Here is a 20,567-nt window from a genome sequence, read left to right as displayed (position 1 = left end):
TGTTAGCCAATAAAATCTCAAGTGTTATTACATACAGCCCGGAAGAACTACTGGATATAAAAGCGACGTCACCTTACCAACATTACGACCAGGAAAACAACTTTCCCGAAGCGGATTCTTTGTTCGGACTTCCACCCTGGACAGAGGATCTTATCCCAGAGGCCGAACCAATACAACGCGGTCGCTGCAGGAGAGGCAGACGGAGCGGCCTACTGGTAAGGCTCAGAAGGCAGGCACACCATCCATCACTTCCAAGCATATTACTCGCCAAAGTCTAATCTCTCGACAATAAGGTGGACGAAATTAGGGCACGAGTTGCCTTCCAGAGAGACATCAGAGATTGTAACATTCTCTGTTTCACGGAAACATGGCTTGATCGGAATATGTTGTCAGAGTCAGTACAGCGACCCAGTTTCTTCACGCATCGCGCCGACAGAAACAAACATCTCTCTGGTAAGAAGAAAGGTGAGGGTGTATGCCTTATGATTAACGACTCATGGTGTAATCATAACAACATACAGGAACTCAAGTCCTATTGTTTACCTGACCTAAAATGTCTTACAATCAAATGCCGACTGCATTATCTACCAAGAGAATTCTCTTTGATTATAGTCACAGCCATATATACCCCCCCCCCAAGCAGACACCTCGACGACCCTGGAAGAACTTCACTAGACTCTATGTAAACTGGAAACCATACATCCTGAGGCTGCATTTATTGTAGAAGGGGATTTTAACAAAGCTAATCTGAGAACAAGGCTTCCTAAATTCTATCAGCATATTGAATGTGCGACACAAGCTGGTAGCATTCTGGACCATTGCTACTCTAACTGACTATTAAAACCTTCCATAACCAGAAACAGTGGTTTGATGGCAGCATTCCGCAAAACTGAAAGAGCAAACCACCGCTTTTAATCATGGCAAGTGTAACGAGTGTGCTGAGAGTCGGGAAGCAAGTTCAGGGAGTGAGTGTTTTAATAAATAAAAGAAACAACACAAAACACAAACAACGCACCGACATGAAAACAAAGTCAATAACACCCGAGGAAAGAACCACGGTGAGTGACAGATATAGGGAAGATAATCACAGAGGTGATTGAGTCCAGGTGAATGTCATGAGGCGCAGGTGCGCAAGATGATGGTGACAGGTGTGCGGGATAATCAGCAGCCTGATGACCTAGAGCCCGGAGAGGGAGTATATGTGACAGCAAGGCGACTGGAAACATGACCGAATATAAACAGCGTAGCTATTCCCTCTGCAAGGCAATCAAACAAGCAAAGCGTCAGGATAGGGACAAAGTAGAGTTGCAATTCAACAACTGAAACATGAGACGTATGTGACAGGGTCTACACTCAATCACAGATTACAAAAAGAAAACCAGCCCTGTCGCGGACATTGACGTCTTGCACCCAGACAACTTAAACAACTTCTTTGCTCGCTTTGAGGACAATACAGTGCCACTGACACGGCCCGCTACTAAAGCCTGTGGGCTCTCCTTCAACATGGCCAACGTGAGTAAAACATTTCAACATGTTAACCCTCGCAAGGCTGCCGGCCCAGACGGCATCTCTAGCCGCATCCTCAGAGCATGCGCAGACCAGCTGGCCGGTGTGTTTTTGGACAAATTCAATCAATCCCTATCCCAGTCTGCTGTGCCCACATGCTTTAAGATGTCCACCATTGTTCCGGTTTCCAAGAAAGCTAATGTAACTAAACTAAATGACTATCACCCCATAGCACTCACTTCTGTCATCATGAAGTGCTTTGAGAGACTAGTCAAGGATCTTATCACCTCCACCCTACCTGATACCCTAGACCCACTCCAATTTGCTTACCATCACAATAGGTCCAAAGACGACGCAATCACCATCACACTGCACACTGCCCTAACCCATCTGGACAAGAGGAATAGCTATGTAAGAATGCTGTTCATTGACTACAACTCAGCATTCAACACCATAGTACCCTCCAAACTCGTCATAAAGCTTGAGACCCTAGGTCTCAAACCGGCATATGTAACTGGGTCCTGGACTTTCTGACGGGCCGCCCCCAGGTGGTGAAGGTAGGAAACAACATATACACCCCGCTGATCCTCAACACTGGGGCCCCACAAGGGTGCGTTCTCACCCCTCTCCTGCACTCCTTGTTCACCCATGACTGCGTGGCCATGCACACCTCCAACTCAATCATGAAGTTTGCAGACGACACTACAATGGTAGGCTTGACTACCAACAATGACGAGACAGCCTACAGGGAGGAGGTGAGGACCCTTGGAGTGTGGTGTCAGGAAAATAACCTCTCACTCAACGTCAACAAAACAAAGGAGATAATCGTGGACTTCAGGAAACTGAAGAGGGTGCATCCCCCCATCCACATCATTGGGACAGTAGTGGAGAAGGTGGAAAGTTTTAAGTTCTTCGGCATACACATCACAGACAAACTGAAATGGTCCACCCATACAGACAGCATGGTGAAGAAGGCACAACAGCACCTCTTCAACCTCCGAAGGCTGAAAAAATGTGGCATGTCACCTAAACACTCACAAACTTTGTCTTTGTATCACCGTTTTGGTAAAGCAACTGCTCCGCCCACAACCGCAAGGCTCTGCAGAGGGTAGTGAGTTCTGCACATTGCGTCACCGGGGACAAACTACCTGCCTTCCAGGACACCTACAGCACCTGATGTCGCAGGAAGGCCAAAAAGGTCATCAAGGACAACAACCACCGAGCCACTGCCTGTTCACCGTGCTATCATCCAGAAGGCGAGGTCAGTACAGGTGTATCAAAGCTGGGACCAAAAGACTGAAAAAAAGCTTCTATCTCAAGACCATCGGACTGTTAAACAGCAATCACTAACATAAAGTGACTGCTGCCAACATACAGACTCAAATCTCTGGCCAATTTAATACATTTTATAAATGGATTTAATAAAGGTATCACTAGTCACTAAATAACACCATTTCAATAATGTCTACATATCCTACATTACTCATGTCATATATGTATATACTGTACTTGATACCATCTACTGCATCTTGCCTATGCCGCACAGCCATCGCTCATCCAGATATTTATATGTACATATTCTAATTACGTAGAATGTATGCACACATGACTGTAAGTCGCTTTGGATAAAAGCGTCTGCTAAATGGCATATATTATTATTATTATAATTAATCCCTTTACATTTGTGTGTATAAGGCAGTCGTTGTGAAATTGTTAGATTACTTGTTAGATATTACTGCACTGTCGGAACTAGAAGCACAAGCATTTCGCTACACTCATATGAATTAACATCTGCCAACTATGTGTATGTGAACAGTAAAACTTGATTTGACATTGTTTCTCCTCTGACTTTCTAGGTGATACCATCCTGCAAGTACAGACAAACCTGTAACACTTGACTTAAAGCTGACAGATATAATGTATTATTATGACACTTTATAAAGGCTCAAACATGCTCAGAACAAACTAGGCTACTAAAGCATTACACCTGTTGCCTTTACTTAGTGCGACTGAAACTGTTTCGATATATAATTTCAAGCTTTTACATTGATAGATTGAGGGGACATTTGACAGTGTAAAAAAATACTTGGAGCCCAAATGGGCCTAAAGACTTATGAAAACATGCTTCAATGTAACAAAATAGAATGCCTTCCGATGAGTCTCTTAGATGCTTGTGCTCTCCTCTAATCTGGACTGTAGATGCAAATAGTTTAGAAACGTCCTACTAATCATTTGCATGGAAAAAGGTCATTTGGAAAGCTCCGTACACTCTCCATCAGTGGAGTGTGTGAAGGATTCCATCAAAGTTTCCAGAGGTGGAAAAGGCTTGTCTTTAGTAGGATTTTGATCATAGGTACATCTACACTTTCACTGGAATAGAGGACCGACTTCCTCAGTCGTTGTAGTACCAGACCTGAAACCGCAGCATCATGGAAACCGGTAAGGCTAAATGCAACCATAACACTGATTCATAATCATTTATGAGATACTTCCATAGTATATGGTTTTGTCAAAACTATCATCATCCATAAAAAGTGAATGCCATTGTCCTTAAAGGGGTGATAATGACATACTTAACTAGCATTACAATCAGATTTATGCCATTGTCATTTTCGGAAATTACTAGTATCCTTCAATATTAAAAAGTTTATGAATTCAATTACCTGTAAAGTTAACATTGTGCTTTGTAGTATTGGATTGGTGTACTGGATTGTATGTTTCATACTAAAACTGAAAGTACAGTACTGTAGAGTATTGCATTGGGAAATATGGTAACAGTTTGTCATTTGAACATACATATGATTGTTCATTAATTATATCTAAAGATGTCAATACTTAGCTGCGACTAGTGCAGAGCATGAAGGACATGTTGATGCTGAATAGTATGCAGATATTGTTTTGGTATTGGGTGTCCGGTATCCAACCCTCTTTTCAATTCATAAATCATTAACTTGGATAACAAATATGGCAACACCTAGAAAACGATGTCATTATGATCTGATTCCAACATCATTTTCTGAATTTCAAAACTGTTTGGCCGTATGATGATCAACGTGGCTATAGTAAAATAGGAACGTATCTTACAACTCCATTCATAAAGCTTAGATCTTTTACATACTGTACTGTTTTTTTGCATGTGATTTCCTTTTGCATGTTAAAGTGCAAATATAGTCTATAGTATGCTCACTAGGAATATGTTCGGGGGGGGGGGGGGTTGCCTACAGATCAGGATGGAGACATATTTACTGTTGAGATTCATGGCGTATATAAGAATACATATTGATACTTTTGATACTTCTATCACTTGGCCTATTTCAACTACTTAAAATGTGTGGGGGGCTATCCAGTGTATGACAATACCGTCACTGTTAGACAGTGGTGCATGTTTGTACAAAATAACTTTTTTTGAACAGGAAATTTGCAATGACCAAACCCAAAGACAATTTCCATTCCATTTACACATGTATGCCAAAACGCAATTCAGCTATGCATAAAACTGTGAAAATACAAATGAATACATGTTTGAAGGAATGAATGTGGACTGGCACTAAGCAGGAGCAGCAGAGTATCTGTAAAATACATAACCAGCAATATATTGTACTTGTTATATTTGTATTTTACTTTCAGTAGGTACAATTTGAAAATACTTACTTCAAGCTAATTTCTAAAATACTTACAATATAAGTGAGCAAAAACAGAATACAATAAGCGCATAGTATGTTTAATGTAGGCCTCCTGAAAATAATAGTTTTTCATATACAGTTGAAGTCGGAAATTTACATACACATAGGTTGGAGTCATTAAAACTTGTTTTTCAACCACTCCACAAATGTCCTGTTAATCAACTATAGTTTTAGCAAGTCGGTTAGGAGATCTACTTTGTGCATGACACAAGTCATTCTTCCAACAATTGTTTACAGACAGATTATTTAACTTATAATTCACTGTATCACAAGGACCTTGTGAAGATGCTGGAGGAAACAGGTACAAAAGTATCTTTATCCACAGTAAAACGAGTCCTATATTGACATAACCTGAAAGGCCACTCAGCAAGGAAGAAGCCACTGCTCCAAAACCGCCAATAAAAAGCCAGACTACGGTTTGCAACTGCACATGGGGACAAAGATCGTACTTTTTGGAGAAATGACCTCTGGTCTGATGAAACAAAAATAGAACTGTTTGGCCATAATGACCATTGTTATGTTTGGAGGAAAAATGGGGAGGCCTGCAAGCCGAAGAACACCATCCCAACCGTGAAGCACAGGGGGTGGCAGCATCATATCGTGGGGGTGCTTTGCTGCAGGAGGGACTGGTGCACTTCACAAAATAGATAGCACCATGAGGAGGCAAAATTATGTGGATATATTGAAGCAACATCTCAAGACATCAGTCAGGAAATTAAAGCTTGGTCACAAATGAGTCTTCCAAATGGACAATGACCCCAAGCATACTTCCAGAGTTGTGGCAAAATGGCTTAAGGACAGCAAAGTCAAGGTGTTGGACTGGCCATCACAAAGCCCTGACCTCAATCTTATAGAACATTTGTGGGTAGAACTGAAAAAGCCCGTGTGGGTAAGGAGACCTACAAACCTGCCTCAGTTACACCAGCTCTGTCAAAAGGAATGGACCAAAATTCACCCAATTTATTGTGGGATGCTTGTGGAAGGCTACCCGAAATGTTTGACCCAAGTTAAACAATTTAAAGGCAATGCTACCAAATACTAATTTAGTTTATGTAAGCTACTGATCCACTGTGAATGTGATGAAAGAAACAAAAGCTGAAATAAATAATTTATTCTGACATTTCACATTCTTAAAATAAAGTGGTGATCCAAACTGACCTAAAACAGGGAATTGTTACTTGGATTAAATGTCAGGAATTGTGAAAAACTGAGTTTAAATGTATTTGCTAAGGTGTATGTAAACTTCCAACTTCAACTGTACTTCAAGAGGTTCATAGAATTTGTTCTAGCAATGCACTTGAAGCATACAAAATGTTAAACCTTTGTATCAATATAACTACCATTGTAGGCTATCCTTGTGTTAGGAGTGTATGGAGATCTTTTTAATGATCTCATAATTTTTAATAATCCCCGCAGAGTAATGAGTGTAGATTAATGTATTAAATTGTATTACTTCACACTCGAAATAATGAGTAAATTATATCTCTCTGTGTGTGTGTATGTGTGCAAAACATTTCTCTCTTTTTCTCCTCCAGAGTATTCTAAAAGGGCCTATCAAGGGGTTAGGGTCAAGCACACAGTGAAGGATTTACTGGCAGAGAAACGACAAAGACAAACAAATGGACCAAGATATAGTGTGAGTACTCAAAGTAAATCTTGTATGACTCGCTTTTGCATGATTGTTTTTATGTTGTATTATTTATTTATTTATTTTCATGACCATAATGCCGACCTATAAGTCCCTCGGTATTGTGCCTTTATTTTTCCACTTCTCAGCCATGAGTGAAAGATAAGCCTATGAGTAAATAACAGAACATAGGGTTAAGAGAGAAAAACAAAGCCAAGCAGATGCATGAGAACCCCACCATGAGCAGGACAACAATAATACACAATGGCTAATGGTCATGACCTCTAGAAGTTGTGAGGAGGATAGCTAACACAAACCCTTTTTTGGTCTGCCAGGTTGGTCTATGCAAAGTCAGATTCTCGCACACCTGCCAACCGATAATGTTCTCCATGCAGGCCACAGACAAGCCAGTCATTGTTTCCTCAGACATAGCACAATCGGCCTATGAGACATCTGCTTGAGCAAACAGGATAAGCTTTTCATCTCCCAAGCTACCTGTCAATGCCCTTCACAGGACTCCATTTGTTTTCTGTTAGCATTGGCATGTCCACTTGCTAGACACTAACTACACTCTTAACGGAGAGAACCTGATGAGGCACAAACAAACTGTGAGGTAGATACCATTAGTTTCAACATCGTAAACCATAAGACATGCTTTCACACTCTGTGACCAACCTCTCATGCCTGGACTGTATGGTACTTTTGAAACATCAATATCTATGTAGAAATAACAAACTGTTAAATTCATGTTGAATCTCCACAGACTACAATTTGTTTTGAATATCAAGAAACAACCTTTGTGACAGAACAAAACTAAATGTGATGTTGAATCGGAAGATTGGGTTATAAGTGATATTTCATTTGTGCCCAAAAAACACTGGTAAATTCATAATAATGTTATGCAAAAATGTCAGAGATTTGCCAAATGACTTCTCTTAGAGGTCAATGGGTGCACAGAAAACAGCAGCAAAGATCACAACACCAGGAAGTACTGCTCTTATTGCTTAATAATGATTTGAGTCACTATTTTCCTAAACAAAACTAGATTGATGTTGTCAACGCCAACACCGAAAACTCTGCTTGAAAGCGAAAATGTAATAGACTTGGGTTCTGTCATACTTAATTAACAGTATTAAGGGAATACTATTAACTCAGAGTTACAGATATCATCTTGTGGATGGATTGGTAAGACCCCAGTTTTACCAAGCCATCAACAGTTTTTCACGCTAAATTAGATTGGATTATATTATACTCAATATCCATACTGTGTGTTTGTTTTATTCTAGTATATTCTCTCTCTTCCTTTGTAAACATGGGAGGTGTGTACCCAGGTTCATGGGTTGAACAATACAGACACATACAGATAACAGGGTGATGGGCCACACTATCTAAAGGTTGCATAGACTTTCTCTGATGCTCTCTCTCTCTCTCTCTCTCTCTCTCATTCTAGTTTGCAGTCTTTTATCCTAGGGAGAAAGGCCATTGATAGACGTTGGCAAACTTTAGCCACAAAGTGATTAAATTCAAGTCGCAACATGGACCCATAGAAATCAAAGGGAAATATATTTGACAACAGTCATGCTGCCTCAATGACAGGACATAGACCCTCTTACATAATCTCAAGTAATAATGAATGTTAAAGAGATATAACCATATATACACTGCTCTATTCATTTGTGCATTATGAGACTTGTGACACAAGTAAAGACCTCTGACTTTCAGCATCAAGGAATGCTGAGAGAGAAATGGCATTAGCCAGCTCTTCCTTACTCAATTACAGTAGCCAATACTATATGCAGAACTGACTGAGGTTCGGACCTTATTAGGGCCAGCTGGCCATTCAGTGTATTTTCACTGTTGTGTTATTGTGGAGGAAAGAGTACTTTTCAAGGGTCTGTTTTTGTTTTATTTGTAAACACTTGGGTATCCACACATACTTCATATAATGAATCAGAGTAAATAGTCATGTAGAACTAAAATATGTGCACACTAGTATGCTCCCAAATGCTCGGTCTTATATGGACAACATTTTGACTGGTAACGGGTTTTCCTTTAGGACAGCCTTTTCACCAAATACGTCTGCATATAAAAACTTCAAGAATGACAACATCATGTTCAGCATCCTTGTCGGGACCATCAACTTTTCTTTAGCAACTGTCATACAACACATTGCAGCCCAACATTCTTCACAGATCAGCTCTTCATGAAGACCTGTGGCTGGTGATGTTGGTTGGTAGTTGTGGTTCCGTTTCAAGGCATTAGTGACACCCCAACTGTATTTTTTGGTGCATCAGCAGTTTTCCTCTTATGTGGTGTCCTGCAGCAAAATCTCGCTTAGAGCCCCCAAAATGCTGTTGTTAGGTAGTTGTTAGCCTCCCCATGCAGGATTATTGTGTCTCTCCATCAGGTGCTTTGCTGTGAACTGGACAACCATGACGCTTTAACAACACGATTTCCATACACTACCTTCAGAGAAGCACTGAGGCATAGCCCTGGTCCACATAGGGAAGTCTTGGTATGGGCAAATTGCATTCAAATCCAAACCTCAAAATTTGCTTGCCTTCCAGCCAACACAGCTTAAATGCAAACAAAAGAGAGCTTGTCCTCCTTTTTAACCCTCGCTGTGTGTGTGTGTGTGTGTGTGTGTGTGTGTGTGTGTGTGTGTGTGTGTGTGTGTGTGTGTGTGTGTGTGTGTGTGTGTGTGTGTGTGTGTGTGTGTGTGTGTGTGTGTGTGTGTGTGTGTGTGTGTGTGTGTGTGTGTGTGTGTGTGTGTGTGTGTGTGTGTGTGTGTGTGTGTGTGTGTGTGTGTGTGTGTGTGTGTGTGTGTGTGTGCCTCTCTCCTTTTTTATCCCTGTAAGTGTACAGTATATCTCCCTTTCTAACCCACATACAAACATTTTTACTATACATTCTAATAAGCTTGCTATAAATGTCATGCAAAAAGTGTCTTCAATAACCATAGACAGAATGAAGACTTGTCCTTCTATATTTTACTTCAGACTCCACGGCACCCAAGAGGATAATAAAGCCATTAAGAAGTGTATTAAACCCCATAATGAATCATTTAACTGACTTCTGCATTATAAGCTCTTCGTAATGCTATCATAAACGTGACACAATGCCTGCTATAAAAGTGCATGGTGGTTAATGTTTTTCAGTCTGTAATGATAATGATCATGACTTGATCTGTTTTTTTTATTTCACAGAATGTCACTGTATACATTCTTACTGTCCATGTTATGTGTTCACATCAAACATGAAAAAGGCCAGCACTCACTTGGGTCACACTTTTTTTAGATAGTCCATCTGTAGCTGCTCTACACATTGTAATACTATCAACACACTATATACTGATAAGCAACTGTGTGCTAAGGTTGCAGTTAGGTTTAGGTGTAAGGTTTAGAATAAGGCTAAGGGTTAAGGTTAGAGTTAGGGTAAGGGTTACGGTTAGGGTTAGGTTAAGGGTAAGGTTTAAAATTAGGGTAAGGGTCAGGGTAAGGGTTAGGGTTAGAGTTAGGTTAAGGGTAAGGGTAAGGGTAAGGGTTAAGGTTAGGGTTAGAGTTAGAGTAAGGTTTAGAATAAGGGTAAGGGTTAGTGTTTGGGGTAAGGGTAAGGGTTAAGGTTAGGCTTAGGTTTAGGGTTAGGGTGAGGTTTAGAATAAGGGTAAGGTTTAGAATAAGGTTAAGGGTTAATGTTAGGGTAAGGTTTAGAATAATGGTAAGGGTTAAGGTTAGGGTTAGAGTTAGGGTAAGGTTTAGAATAAGGGTAAAGTTTAAGGTTAGGGTTAGGCTAAGGTTTAGATAAGGGTAAGGGTTAAGGTTAGGGTTAAGGTTAGGGTTAGGATTAGGGTTAGGGTTAGGGTAAGGGTTCAAATATGGGTAAGGGTTAAGGTTAGGGTTAGGTTTAGGGTTAGGGTTAGGATAAGGGTTAGGTTTAGTAGATTTAAAAAAAATGTTACTGATAGTCTGTACACTCTTAGAAAAAAGGGTTCCGAAAGTTTTTTTTTTGCAGAGGGATAGGGTACTACCAAGAACAATTTTCATCTGAAGATTCCTTTTTGGAAGACAAGGGGTTCTTTATAAGGCAAAGGGTTGTACCTAGAACCTTTTTCATGCTAATAACCATTTAAAAAACAATGTTATTTGATGATTCTTTAGAAGGAAATAATTATTTTTTTCCACATAGAACCATTCTGAATTATTTTTTCATTCTTTAAAATAGTGACTGAGCTCAATGTAAGTCGCTTTGGATAAAAGCGTCTGCTAAATGGCATATATTATTATTATTATATATTAATGTTTAAACTTGAACATCATTGTGATGTATTGGAGGAATGGGCCAAAATACCAGCAACAGTGTGTGAAAACCTTGTGAAGACTTACAGAAAATGTTTGACCTCTGTCATTGCCAACAAAGGGTATATAACAAAGTATTGAGATAAACTTTTGTTATTGACCAAATACTTATTTTCCACCATAATTTGCAAATAAATTCATTAAAAATCCTACAATGTGATTTTCTGGATTTTTTTTTTCATTTTGTCTGTCATATTTGAAGTGTACCTATGATGAAAATGACAGGCCTCTCTCATCTTTTTAAGTGGGAGAACTTGCACAATTGGTGGCTGACTAAATATACTTTTTTGCCCCACTGTATCTAGGGTACTGCAGATCCTCCAGAACCCTTTACACGGCTATCATTCTATAAGGAAATAAGTGATGAAGTGCAACACGAGAGATCAGCGTTGCAGGCTCATTCATGTCTATCAGAGCAGAGAGGGAGAGAGATCATAGAAAGTCAATCTCGTTCCAGTTCTGTGAGAGACACAGTCATGCGTTGGTCTCAAACATAGGTTACAATGTTGCGTAAACCATAAACCCTGGCCAGCCCAACCAGTAGGATAACTAACAAAGAATCAACTCAAGGTAGCTTTTATTCAAATGTTTACATTGCCAAAAGTGCCATGAGAGGTGCTGGATCTGGTCAAATAGGTCCCAGAACAAAACAGTCTAAAAATTAGAGGTGCCGGATCCTGTTCCGGCAGGATCCAGCACAAATTAAGCACGGATTTGACTGGGTTACAGTTCATATAAGGAAATCAGTAGATTGAAATAAATAAATTAGGCCTTAATCTATGGATTTCACATGACTGGGAATACAGATATCAATCTGTTGGTCACAGATACCCTTAAGAAAAAGTAGGGGCATGGATAATTAAAACAATCACTATCTGGTGTGACCACCATTTGCCTCATGCAGCGTGATACATCTCCTTTGAGTTGATCAGGCTGTTGACTGTGGCCTGTGGAATGTTGTCCCACTCCTCTTCAATGGCTGTGTGAAGTTGCTGGATATTGGCGGGAACACGCTTTCGTACATGTCTATCCAGAGCATCCCAAACATGTTCAATGGGTGACATGTCTTGTGAGTATGCAGGACATGGAATAACTGCGACATTTTCAGCTTCCAGGAATTGTGTACGGATCCTTGCGACCTGGGGCTGTGCATTATCATTCTGAAACATGAGGTGATGGTGGCGGATGAATGGCACGACAATGATCTCGTCATGGTATCTCTGTGTATTCTAATTGCCATCGATACAATTCAATTCTATTCGTTGTCCATAGCTTATGCCTGCCAATACCATAACCCCATGGGACATAATTCCAAATTCTCTAAAATGACGTTGGAGGCAGCTTATGGTAGAGAAATTAACATAATATCTTCTGGCAACAGCTTTGGTGGACATTCCTGTAGTCAGCATACCCATACATAGTCTATGAGGACAAACCAAAGAACCCTATATAGTTCTACTTAGCACATTTTTTTCATAAGTGTAGGTAGTCTGTAGTGCATCTACAGATGAACTATCCATATAAATTGTTACCCTCACTTGGATGTGCGTAGCATTTCTTGAAGCTTTGTTTGAATTTTCTTCATATATCGGCTTGTGCCTTCCTCAGCGCGTGTGTGGTGGCATGTTATGTGTTACCAGAATCACACCTGTTTTTATAATGCCATGGATCCAGGCTTTAATGTTTGTCTGTTCTTTCATTTATAGGGAGGAACATCCAGTCAATCGTCATTTGTCCAAATGCCAGGTGAGAAAAATATCTGGGTAAATGATGTAATTATTGATGAGTCCCACTGACCTATCAACTCTGCCAATAGTGTTTGAGGTAAGGGAAGGACAGTATTATAGACAAAAACTTTCAAATGTCACATTCAGTAGCAAAGTTCTGAAAAAGTAGAATAAAACTCAAGGCACAAGATTTTCAAATAGCCACCAGAGCTTTGAATGTGTACTCCACACGTATACTGTATGCTTTGTTCTGACAGCTACTGCCCACTGGAAACGTTTTCCTGCAGGTATAAGGCTTTATTACTTATTAGTTCTAAGCATTTATGAGCCTTCATAAGATTTATAATATGTTATGTCTCTCAATGTAGGACATGTTTTACTGGCTCAAAAATGTTGTTATTTAGTCAGGATTTTATGAGATTATAAAATCACAATATAAGGGCGTCATATATATATTTAGGATAAATCTTACAATGTTTAAAAACACCATAAAGCATTGTACCTGGGCGGCGGGTCGCCTAGATGGGCCGGAGGTTTGCCTAGATGGGCCGGAGGGTCGCCTAGATGGGGCGGCGGGTCGCCTAGATGTGCCGGAGGTTTGCCTAGATGGGCCGGAGGGTCGCGTAGATGGGGCGGCGGGTCGCCTAAATGGGCCGGAGGTTTGCCTAGATGGGCCGGAGGGTCGCCTAGTTGGGGCGGCGGGTCGCCTAGATGGGGCGGCGGGTCGCCTAGATGGGCCGGAGGTTTGCCTAGATGGGCCGGAGGGTCGCCTAGATGTGGCGGCGGGTCGCCTAGATGGGGTGGCGGGTCGACCTAGATGGGGCGGCGGGTCACCTAGATGGGCCGGAGGTTTGCCTAGATGGGACCTGCTAGATATGACAGCAGGTCGCCTAGCAGTTAGAGCGTTGGGACAATAACTGAAAGGTTGCTTGTTCTAATCCCCGCCTTGGCAAGGTGTAAAAAATCTGATGTTCTGCCCTTGAGCAAGGCAGTTAACCCCCACAAGTGTTCCCCTGGGGCTGAACATTAAGTCAGCCCCCAGCACCTCTCTGATACTGAGGGGTTGGGCTAAATGCAGAAGACACATTTCCATTGAATGCATTCAGTTGAGCAACTGAGTAGGTATCCTTCTACCTGCAGGCTGTAAGTAAAGTGTACAAACCATTCATATACACTACTGGTCAAAATATTTAGAATACCTACTCATTCAAGGGTTTTTCTTTATTTTCACTATAATAGTGAAGAAATCAAAACTATGAAATACCACATATGGAATCATGTAGTAACCAAAAAAGTGTTAAACTATATTTTATATTTGAGATTCTTCAAATAGCCACCCTTTGCATTGATGACAGCTTTGCACACTGTTGGCATTCTCTCAACTAGCTTCATGAGGTAGTCACCTGGAATGCATTTCAATTAACAGGTGTGCCATGTTACATTTACATTTACATTTAAGTCATTTAGCAGACGCTCTTATCCAGAGCGACTTACAAATTGGTGCATTCACCTTATGACATCCAGTGGGACAGTCACTTAACAATAGAGCATCTAAAACTTAGGGGGGGTGGGGTGAGAGGGATTACTTAACCTATCCTAGGTATTCCTTAAAGAGGTGGGGTTTCAGGTGTCTCCGGAAGGTGGTGATTGACTCCGCTGTCCTGGCGTCGTGAGGGAGTTTGTTCCACCATTGGGGGGCCAGGGCAGCGAACAGTTTTGACTGGGCTGAGCGGGAGCTGTACTTCCTCAGTGGTAGGGAGGCGAGCAGGCCAGAGGTGGATGAACGCAGTGCCCTTGTTTGGGTGTAGGGCCTGATCAGAGCCTGGAGGTACTGAGGTGCCGTTCCCCTCACAGCTCCGTAGGCAAGCACCATGGTCTTGTAGCGGATGCGAGCTTCAACTGGAAGCCAGTGGAGAGAACGGAGGAGCGGGGTGACGTGAGAGAACTTGGGAAGGTTGAACACCAGACGGGCTGCGGCGTTCTGGATGAGTTGAAGGGGTTTAATGGCACAGGCAGGGAGCCCAGCCAACAGCGAGTTGCAGTAATCCAGACGGGAGATGACAAGTGCCTGGATTAGGACCTGTGCCGCTTCCTGTGTGAGGCAGGGTCGTACTCTGCGGATGTTGTAGAGCATGAACCTACAGGAACGGGCCACCGCCTTGATGTTAGTTGAGAACGACAGGGTGTTGTCCAGGATCACGCCAAGGTTCTTGGCGCTCTGGGAGGAGGACACAATGGAGTTGTCAACCGTGATGGCGAGATCATGGAACGGGCAGTCCTTCCCCGGGAGGAAGAGCAGCTCCGTCTTGCCGAGGTTCAGCTTGAGGTGGTGATCCGTCATCCACACTGATATGTCTGCCAGACATGCAGAGATGCGATTCGCCACCTGGTCATCAGAAGGGGGAAAGGAGAAGATTAATTGTGTGTCGTCTGCATAGCAATGATAAGAGAGACCATGTGAGGTTATGACAGAGCCAAGTGACTTGGTGTATAGCGAGAATAGGAGAGGGCCAAGAACAGAGCCCTGGGGGACACCAGTGGTGAGAGCGTGTGGTGAGGAGACAGATTCTCGCCACGCCACCTGGTAGGAGCGACCTGTCAGGTAGGACGCAATCCAAGCGTGGGCCGCGCCGGAGATGCCCAACTCGGAGAGGGTGGAGAGGAGGATCTGATGGTTCACAGTATCGAAGGCAGCCGATAGATCTAGAAGGATGAGAGCAGAGGAGAGAGAGTTAGCTTTAGCAGTGCGGAGCGCCTCCGTGATACAGAGGAGAGCAGTCTCAGTTGAATGACTAGTCTTGAAACCTGACTGATTTGGATCAAGAAGGTCATTCAGAGAGAGATAGCGGGAGAGCTGGCCAAGGACGGCACGTTCAAGAGTTTTGGAGAGAAAAGAAAGAAGGGATACTGGTCTGTAATTGTTGACATCGGAGGGATCGAGTGTAGGTTTTTTCAGAAGGGGTGCAACTCTCGCTCTCTTGAAGACGGAAGGGACGTAGCCAACGGTCAGGGATAAGTTGATGAGCGAGGTGAGGTAAGGGAGAAGGTCTCCGGAAATGGTCTGGAGAAGAGAGGAGGGGATAGGGTCAAGCGGGCAGGTTGTTGGGCGGCCGGCCGTCACAAGACGCGAGATTTCATCTGGAGAGAGAGGGGAGAAAGAGGTCAGAGCACAGGGTAGGGCAGTGTGAGCAGAACCAGCGGTGTCGTTTGACTTAGCAAACGAGGATCGGATGTCGTCGACCTTCTTTTCAAAATGGTTGACGAAGTCATCTGCAGAGAGGGAGGAGGGGGGGAGGGGGCGGAGGATTCAGGAGGGAGGAGAAGGTGGCAAAGAGCTTCCTAGGGTTAGAGGCAGATGCTTGGAATTTAGCGTGGTAGAAAGTGGCTTTAGCAGCAGAGACAGAGGAGGAAAATGTAGAGAGGAGGGAGTGAAAGGATGTCAGGTCCGCAGGGAGGCGAGTTTTCCTCCATTTCCGCTCGGCTGCCCGGAGCCCTGTTCTGTGAGCTCGCAATGAGTCATCGAGCCACGGAGCGGGAGGGGAGGACCGAGCCGGCCTGGAGGATAGGGGACATAGAGAGTCAAGGGATGCAGAGAGGGAGGAGAGGAGGGTTGAGGAGGCAGAATCAGGAGATAGGTGGGAGAAGGTTTGAGCGGAGGGAAGAGATGATAGGATGGAAGAGGAGAGAGTAGTTAATTTGTGGAATTTATTTCCTTCTTAATGCGTTTGAGTCAATCAGTTGTGTTGTGACAAGGTAGTGGGGTATACAGAAGATAGCCCTATTTGGTAAAAGACCAAGTCCATATTATGGCAAGGACAGATCAAATAAGCAAAGAGAAACAACAGTCCATTATTACTTTAAGAGATGAAGGTCAGTCAATAGGGAATATTTTAAGAACTTTGAAAGTTTCTTCAAGTGCAGTCGCAAAAACCAACAAGTGCTATGATGAAACTGGCTCTCATGAGGACCACCACAGGAATGGAAGACCCAGAGTTACCTCTGCTGCAGAGGATAAGTTCATTAGAATTACCAACCTCAGAAATTTCAGCCCAAATAAGTAACAGACACATCTCAACATCAACTGTTCAGTGGAGACTTTGTGAATCAGGCCTTCATGGTTGAATTGCTGCAGAGAACCCATTACCAAAGGACATCAATAATAAGAAGAGACTTGCTTGGGCCAAGAAACACAAGCAATGGGCATTAGACCAGTGGAAATTTGTCCTTTGGTCTGGAGTCCAAATTTGAGATTTTTGGTTCCAGCTGCCGTGTCTTTGTGAGACGCAGTGTGGTTGAACAGATGATCTCTGCATGTGTATTTCCCACCGCAAAGCATGGAAAAGGAGGTGTGACGGTGTGGGGGTGCTTTGCTGGTGACACTGTCTGTGATTTATTTAGAATTCAAGACACACTTAACCAGCATGGCTACCACAGCATTCTGCAGCGATACGCCATCCCATCTGGTTTGCACTTAGTGGGACTATCATCTGTTTTTCATCAGGACAATGACCCAACACACCTCCAGGCTGCGTAAGGGTCATTTGATGGAGTGCTGCATCAGATGACCTGGCCTCCACAATCCCCCGACCTCAACCAAATTGAGATAGTTTGGTATGAGTCGAACCGCAGAATTAAGGAAAAGCAGCCAACAGGTGCTCAGCATATGTGGAAACTCCTTCAAGACTATTGGTAAAGCATTCCAGTTGAAGCTGGTTGAGAGAATGCCAAGAGTGTGCAAAGTTGTCATCAAGGGAAAGTGTGGCTATTTGAAGAATGTGTGCTATTTCATAGTTTTTATGTCTTCACTATTGTTCTACAATGTAAGAATTAGTCAAAATAAAGAAAAACCCTTGAATGAGTAGGTCTTCTAAAAAATGTCACCGGTAGTGTATATATATTTTTACATTTAGAATACACTTTTATCCAAAGCAACTTACAGTAGTGTGTGCATACATTTTGGGTGGCCCCAGCCCAAATCACACCCCACGATCCTGAAGTTGCAAGCTCCATGCTCTACCAACCGAGCCACACAGGACCACTTGTTACTAATGTTTTCTACCTGGTTCCCTTTACAACAGGGTCTCATATGATCCCTGGCTACTACAGCATGAGGCGACCCTTCATCTCTGACTCGGACTTCTCCCCTAAGCAGTTTTCAGCCGATGTCTACTCCTCATCCCTTGGGAGCAAGCCTCTGGGTTGTGATTCATCAGCCATGTCGGGATACTCCTCCTTCATAGACAGCTACTACCAGGAAACGTTCGGAGACTACCGCAGTGCAGCCTTCTCCACCGGAGGGAGCTCCATCTTCCCCAGCTCCGCCCTGTCCAGTCTGCTACCACCTTTATCCGGAGAGTCCCCTCACTTCCTCCTGGTAAGGCACTCTGTCAGTGGTTAGTGCTGGTAACAGAATGGGACTGTTTAGATATGGCTTCACATTATGGGCCTTTTTCTTAAATATGGTTTCAATTCTAGTCCTGGACTAAGAAGTGAGTTCAAGGCTAGACTAAATGCAGGAAACAGGCCCTATGTGTATTTGTGTTTTATGTGATGTGAGATGGTGCAAAGTATGTTAATAGCGCTGGAGGCTGGAGTGCGTAGGGTACATCCAAATGAGCACATATTTCACACAAGCAAGAAGGAAAAAAATAATCAAATTCCACAAGTAAAAGTGTTTTCCTATGTTACTGATTGCGGTTCGAACCCAGATCTGTGAGCTACACAAGGCTTTGTTAGCCCACTGAGATAAAGCCTAGACATCAGCTCAGGGAGCCAACACGTCTTCAGCAAGGTTAATTTTATTTGATATTTAACTAGGCCAGTCAGTTAAGAAGAAATTCGTATTTACAATGACAACCTACACCGGCCAAACCCAGACGACGCTGGGCCAATTGTGAACCACCTATGGGACTCCCAATCATGGCTGGTTGTGATACAGGGTGTCTGTAGTAATGCCTCTAGCACTGAGATGCAGTGCCTTAGACCACTGTGCAACTCGGGAGCCAATCATCACACTCCCGTGGTTCCAACCCAACTCCTTTACACATACATTTTAGGATATTCCGCAATCTGCAAAACCAACAAAAATACAAATTTTTCCATCATCTCTAACACATCTCTATCCTTCCCTCTGTCTGTTTCTCCTGCAGAGAGATTCATGGGAGCAGTCAGTGGCAGACCCAGTGACCCAGGGAGAGGGCTTGTGTGCAGACAGCCTGAACTCTGTTCCAGTCTCCCTGCCCAGCCCCGACCCTCCCGGGAGCCCGTCACAGTACCGCTGCTCCACCCGCAGCTCCTCCATGGCCTCGACACAGCCCTATGCCCTTCACCCTCTGGAAGAAGTACACTATCACACTTCTTACCCTGCTGCCTCCACTTTCACATGTCCTTCCTATATGACTGTCTCCAACGACCTAGCCTCCAAGATGGCCCCTCTCGCTAATGAGGACTCTGACAGTACCCTCGCCACACATAGTGACACGCACACGTGGGTGAAAGAAGATGTCGGAAGCTCTTGGTCACCATATGAGATTCGGAGGACTTATTGAGTCAATTTGGAAACGACCTGTCCTTCACAGAAAACCAAAATAATGCTGATGCAAGCGATTCAGCTCCTTTTGATCCAAATATATGACTTTGTAGACTTTTCTTATCACTTTATAGAAGTACAAAGTGAAACTTGTACTTATTTGACCCTCCTAAGTCCCCTGGTGACATACAGTAATAGCCGGGTGCACACTGGTTGCATCAACGTTATTTACACGGCATTTCAATGAAATTACCTTGAGCCAACATGGAATAGACATTGAATTGACATTTATGATTCAGTGGTTAGACCTAGAATGACTTTGCCTGTGTTCAAATGTTTAAAATAGATGTGCTTCTATATAGTATATTAGAAAAACATCATTTTTATTTATATACTGCCATGGCGACAATTACGATGAACATGTGACAACGATCTTTATTTTTGCTAAAGGTTGTTTTACTTTAACGTTCTTCTTTACTTAATATCATCTTGTTGTCTGAATTAATAACAAAATCAGAGTTTGTCAAACTGTATCTGCTTCATGTTAGCCTTTACTCAATGTCGCTTTGGTAATGAATATGTGCGTTTTTTCAAATCTTTCGTATCTTTTAGGATTTTGTTGCAAAACATTCATTAGTAGTAATAGGCAGAGGTGACAACTAAATGAAAAGACCGAGGTAAAGACAGTTTCAAGTTCGATATTCGACGGATATTCGCGCTTTCAAACCACTTGAGCCACAGACTCCAAATACGTGTCATGATGTTGGACAAATTGCGCACAACATTGCACAGGTCTTATTTTCACGGTCTAGACATTAATTTGCTTTCCAAAGCTAATAAACATGTGGAAATGTGAGCAGCGTCTTGTATTCCTAGTTGAATTAGTTAGGGAGCATGAACAAAATACAAACTTTTTTACATTTACATTCATACTTATTTCAAAAGGTTCAGAAGTCCACTGACTCTTGGTCATGCACACCCTTTGTTTGTCAATTTCCATCTCACAAGATTTTACATGAATTTTAAAAAATGTAAATTTCCAGGTCATGTGACTAGTGTTCAAACAAGAATGTCCACTGACTACTCTTCTATATTGCACACCCTTTAGGTTGTCCATATTTATCTCACATGGTTTTCCAT

At 42.6% G+C, this 20,567-nt stretch overlaps 1 protein-coding gene across 1 annotated transcript; it reads left to right on the top strand.

Annotated features, from left to right (window-relative positions):
* The first annotated feature begins 3,806 nt into the window (after positions 1-3,806).
* Positions 3,807-20,269, top strand: LOC123994028 (uncharacterized protein C11orf53 homolog). The gene is made up of 5 exons (XM_046296509.1): positions 3,807-3,945; positions 6,725-6,825; positions 12,878-12,917; positions 17,977-18,272; positions 19,048-20,269. Exons 1-5 carry the CDS (start codon positions 3,936-3,938, stop codon positions 19,444-19,446), a joined length of 846 nt encoding a protein of 281 aa, XP_046152465.1. The 5' UTR covers positions 3,807-3,935; the 3' UTR covers positions 19,447-20,269.
* The last annotated feature ends 298 nt before the right edge of the window (positions 20,270-20,567 follow it).

The sequence above is a fragment of the Oncorhynchus gorbuscha genome, linkage group LG13 (assembly GCF_021184085.1).
Source record: "Oncorhynchus gorbuscha isolate QuinsamMale2020 ecotype Even-year linkage group LG13, OgorEven_v1.0, whole genome shotgun sequence".
Taxonomy (NCBI): domain Eukaryota; kingdom Metazoa; phylum Chordata; class Actinopteri; order Salmoniformes; family Salmonidae; genus Oncorhynchus; species Oncorhynchus gorbuscha.
The sequence above is the reverse complement of the archived record's forward strand: the minus strand, read 5'-3'. Positions and strand labels throughout refer to the sequence as shown.

Bases quoted from the DNA above. Each gene is read 5' to 3' on its own strand.
- LOC123994028 (XM_046296509.1), top strand. The intron at 12,918-17,976 runs GTGAGAAAAATA...CCTTTACAACAG, and splicing joins GTCATTTGTCCAAATGCCAG to GGTCTCATATGATCCCTGGC. The intron at 18,273-19,047 runs GTAAGGCACTCT...TTTCTCCTGCAG, and splicing joins AGTCCCCTCACTTCCTCCTG to AGAGATTCATGGGAGCAGTC.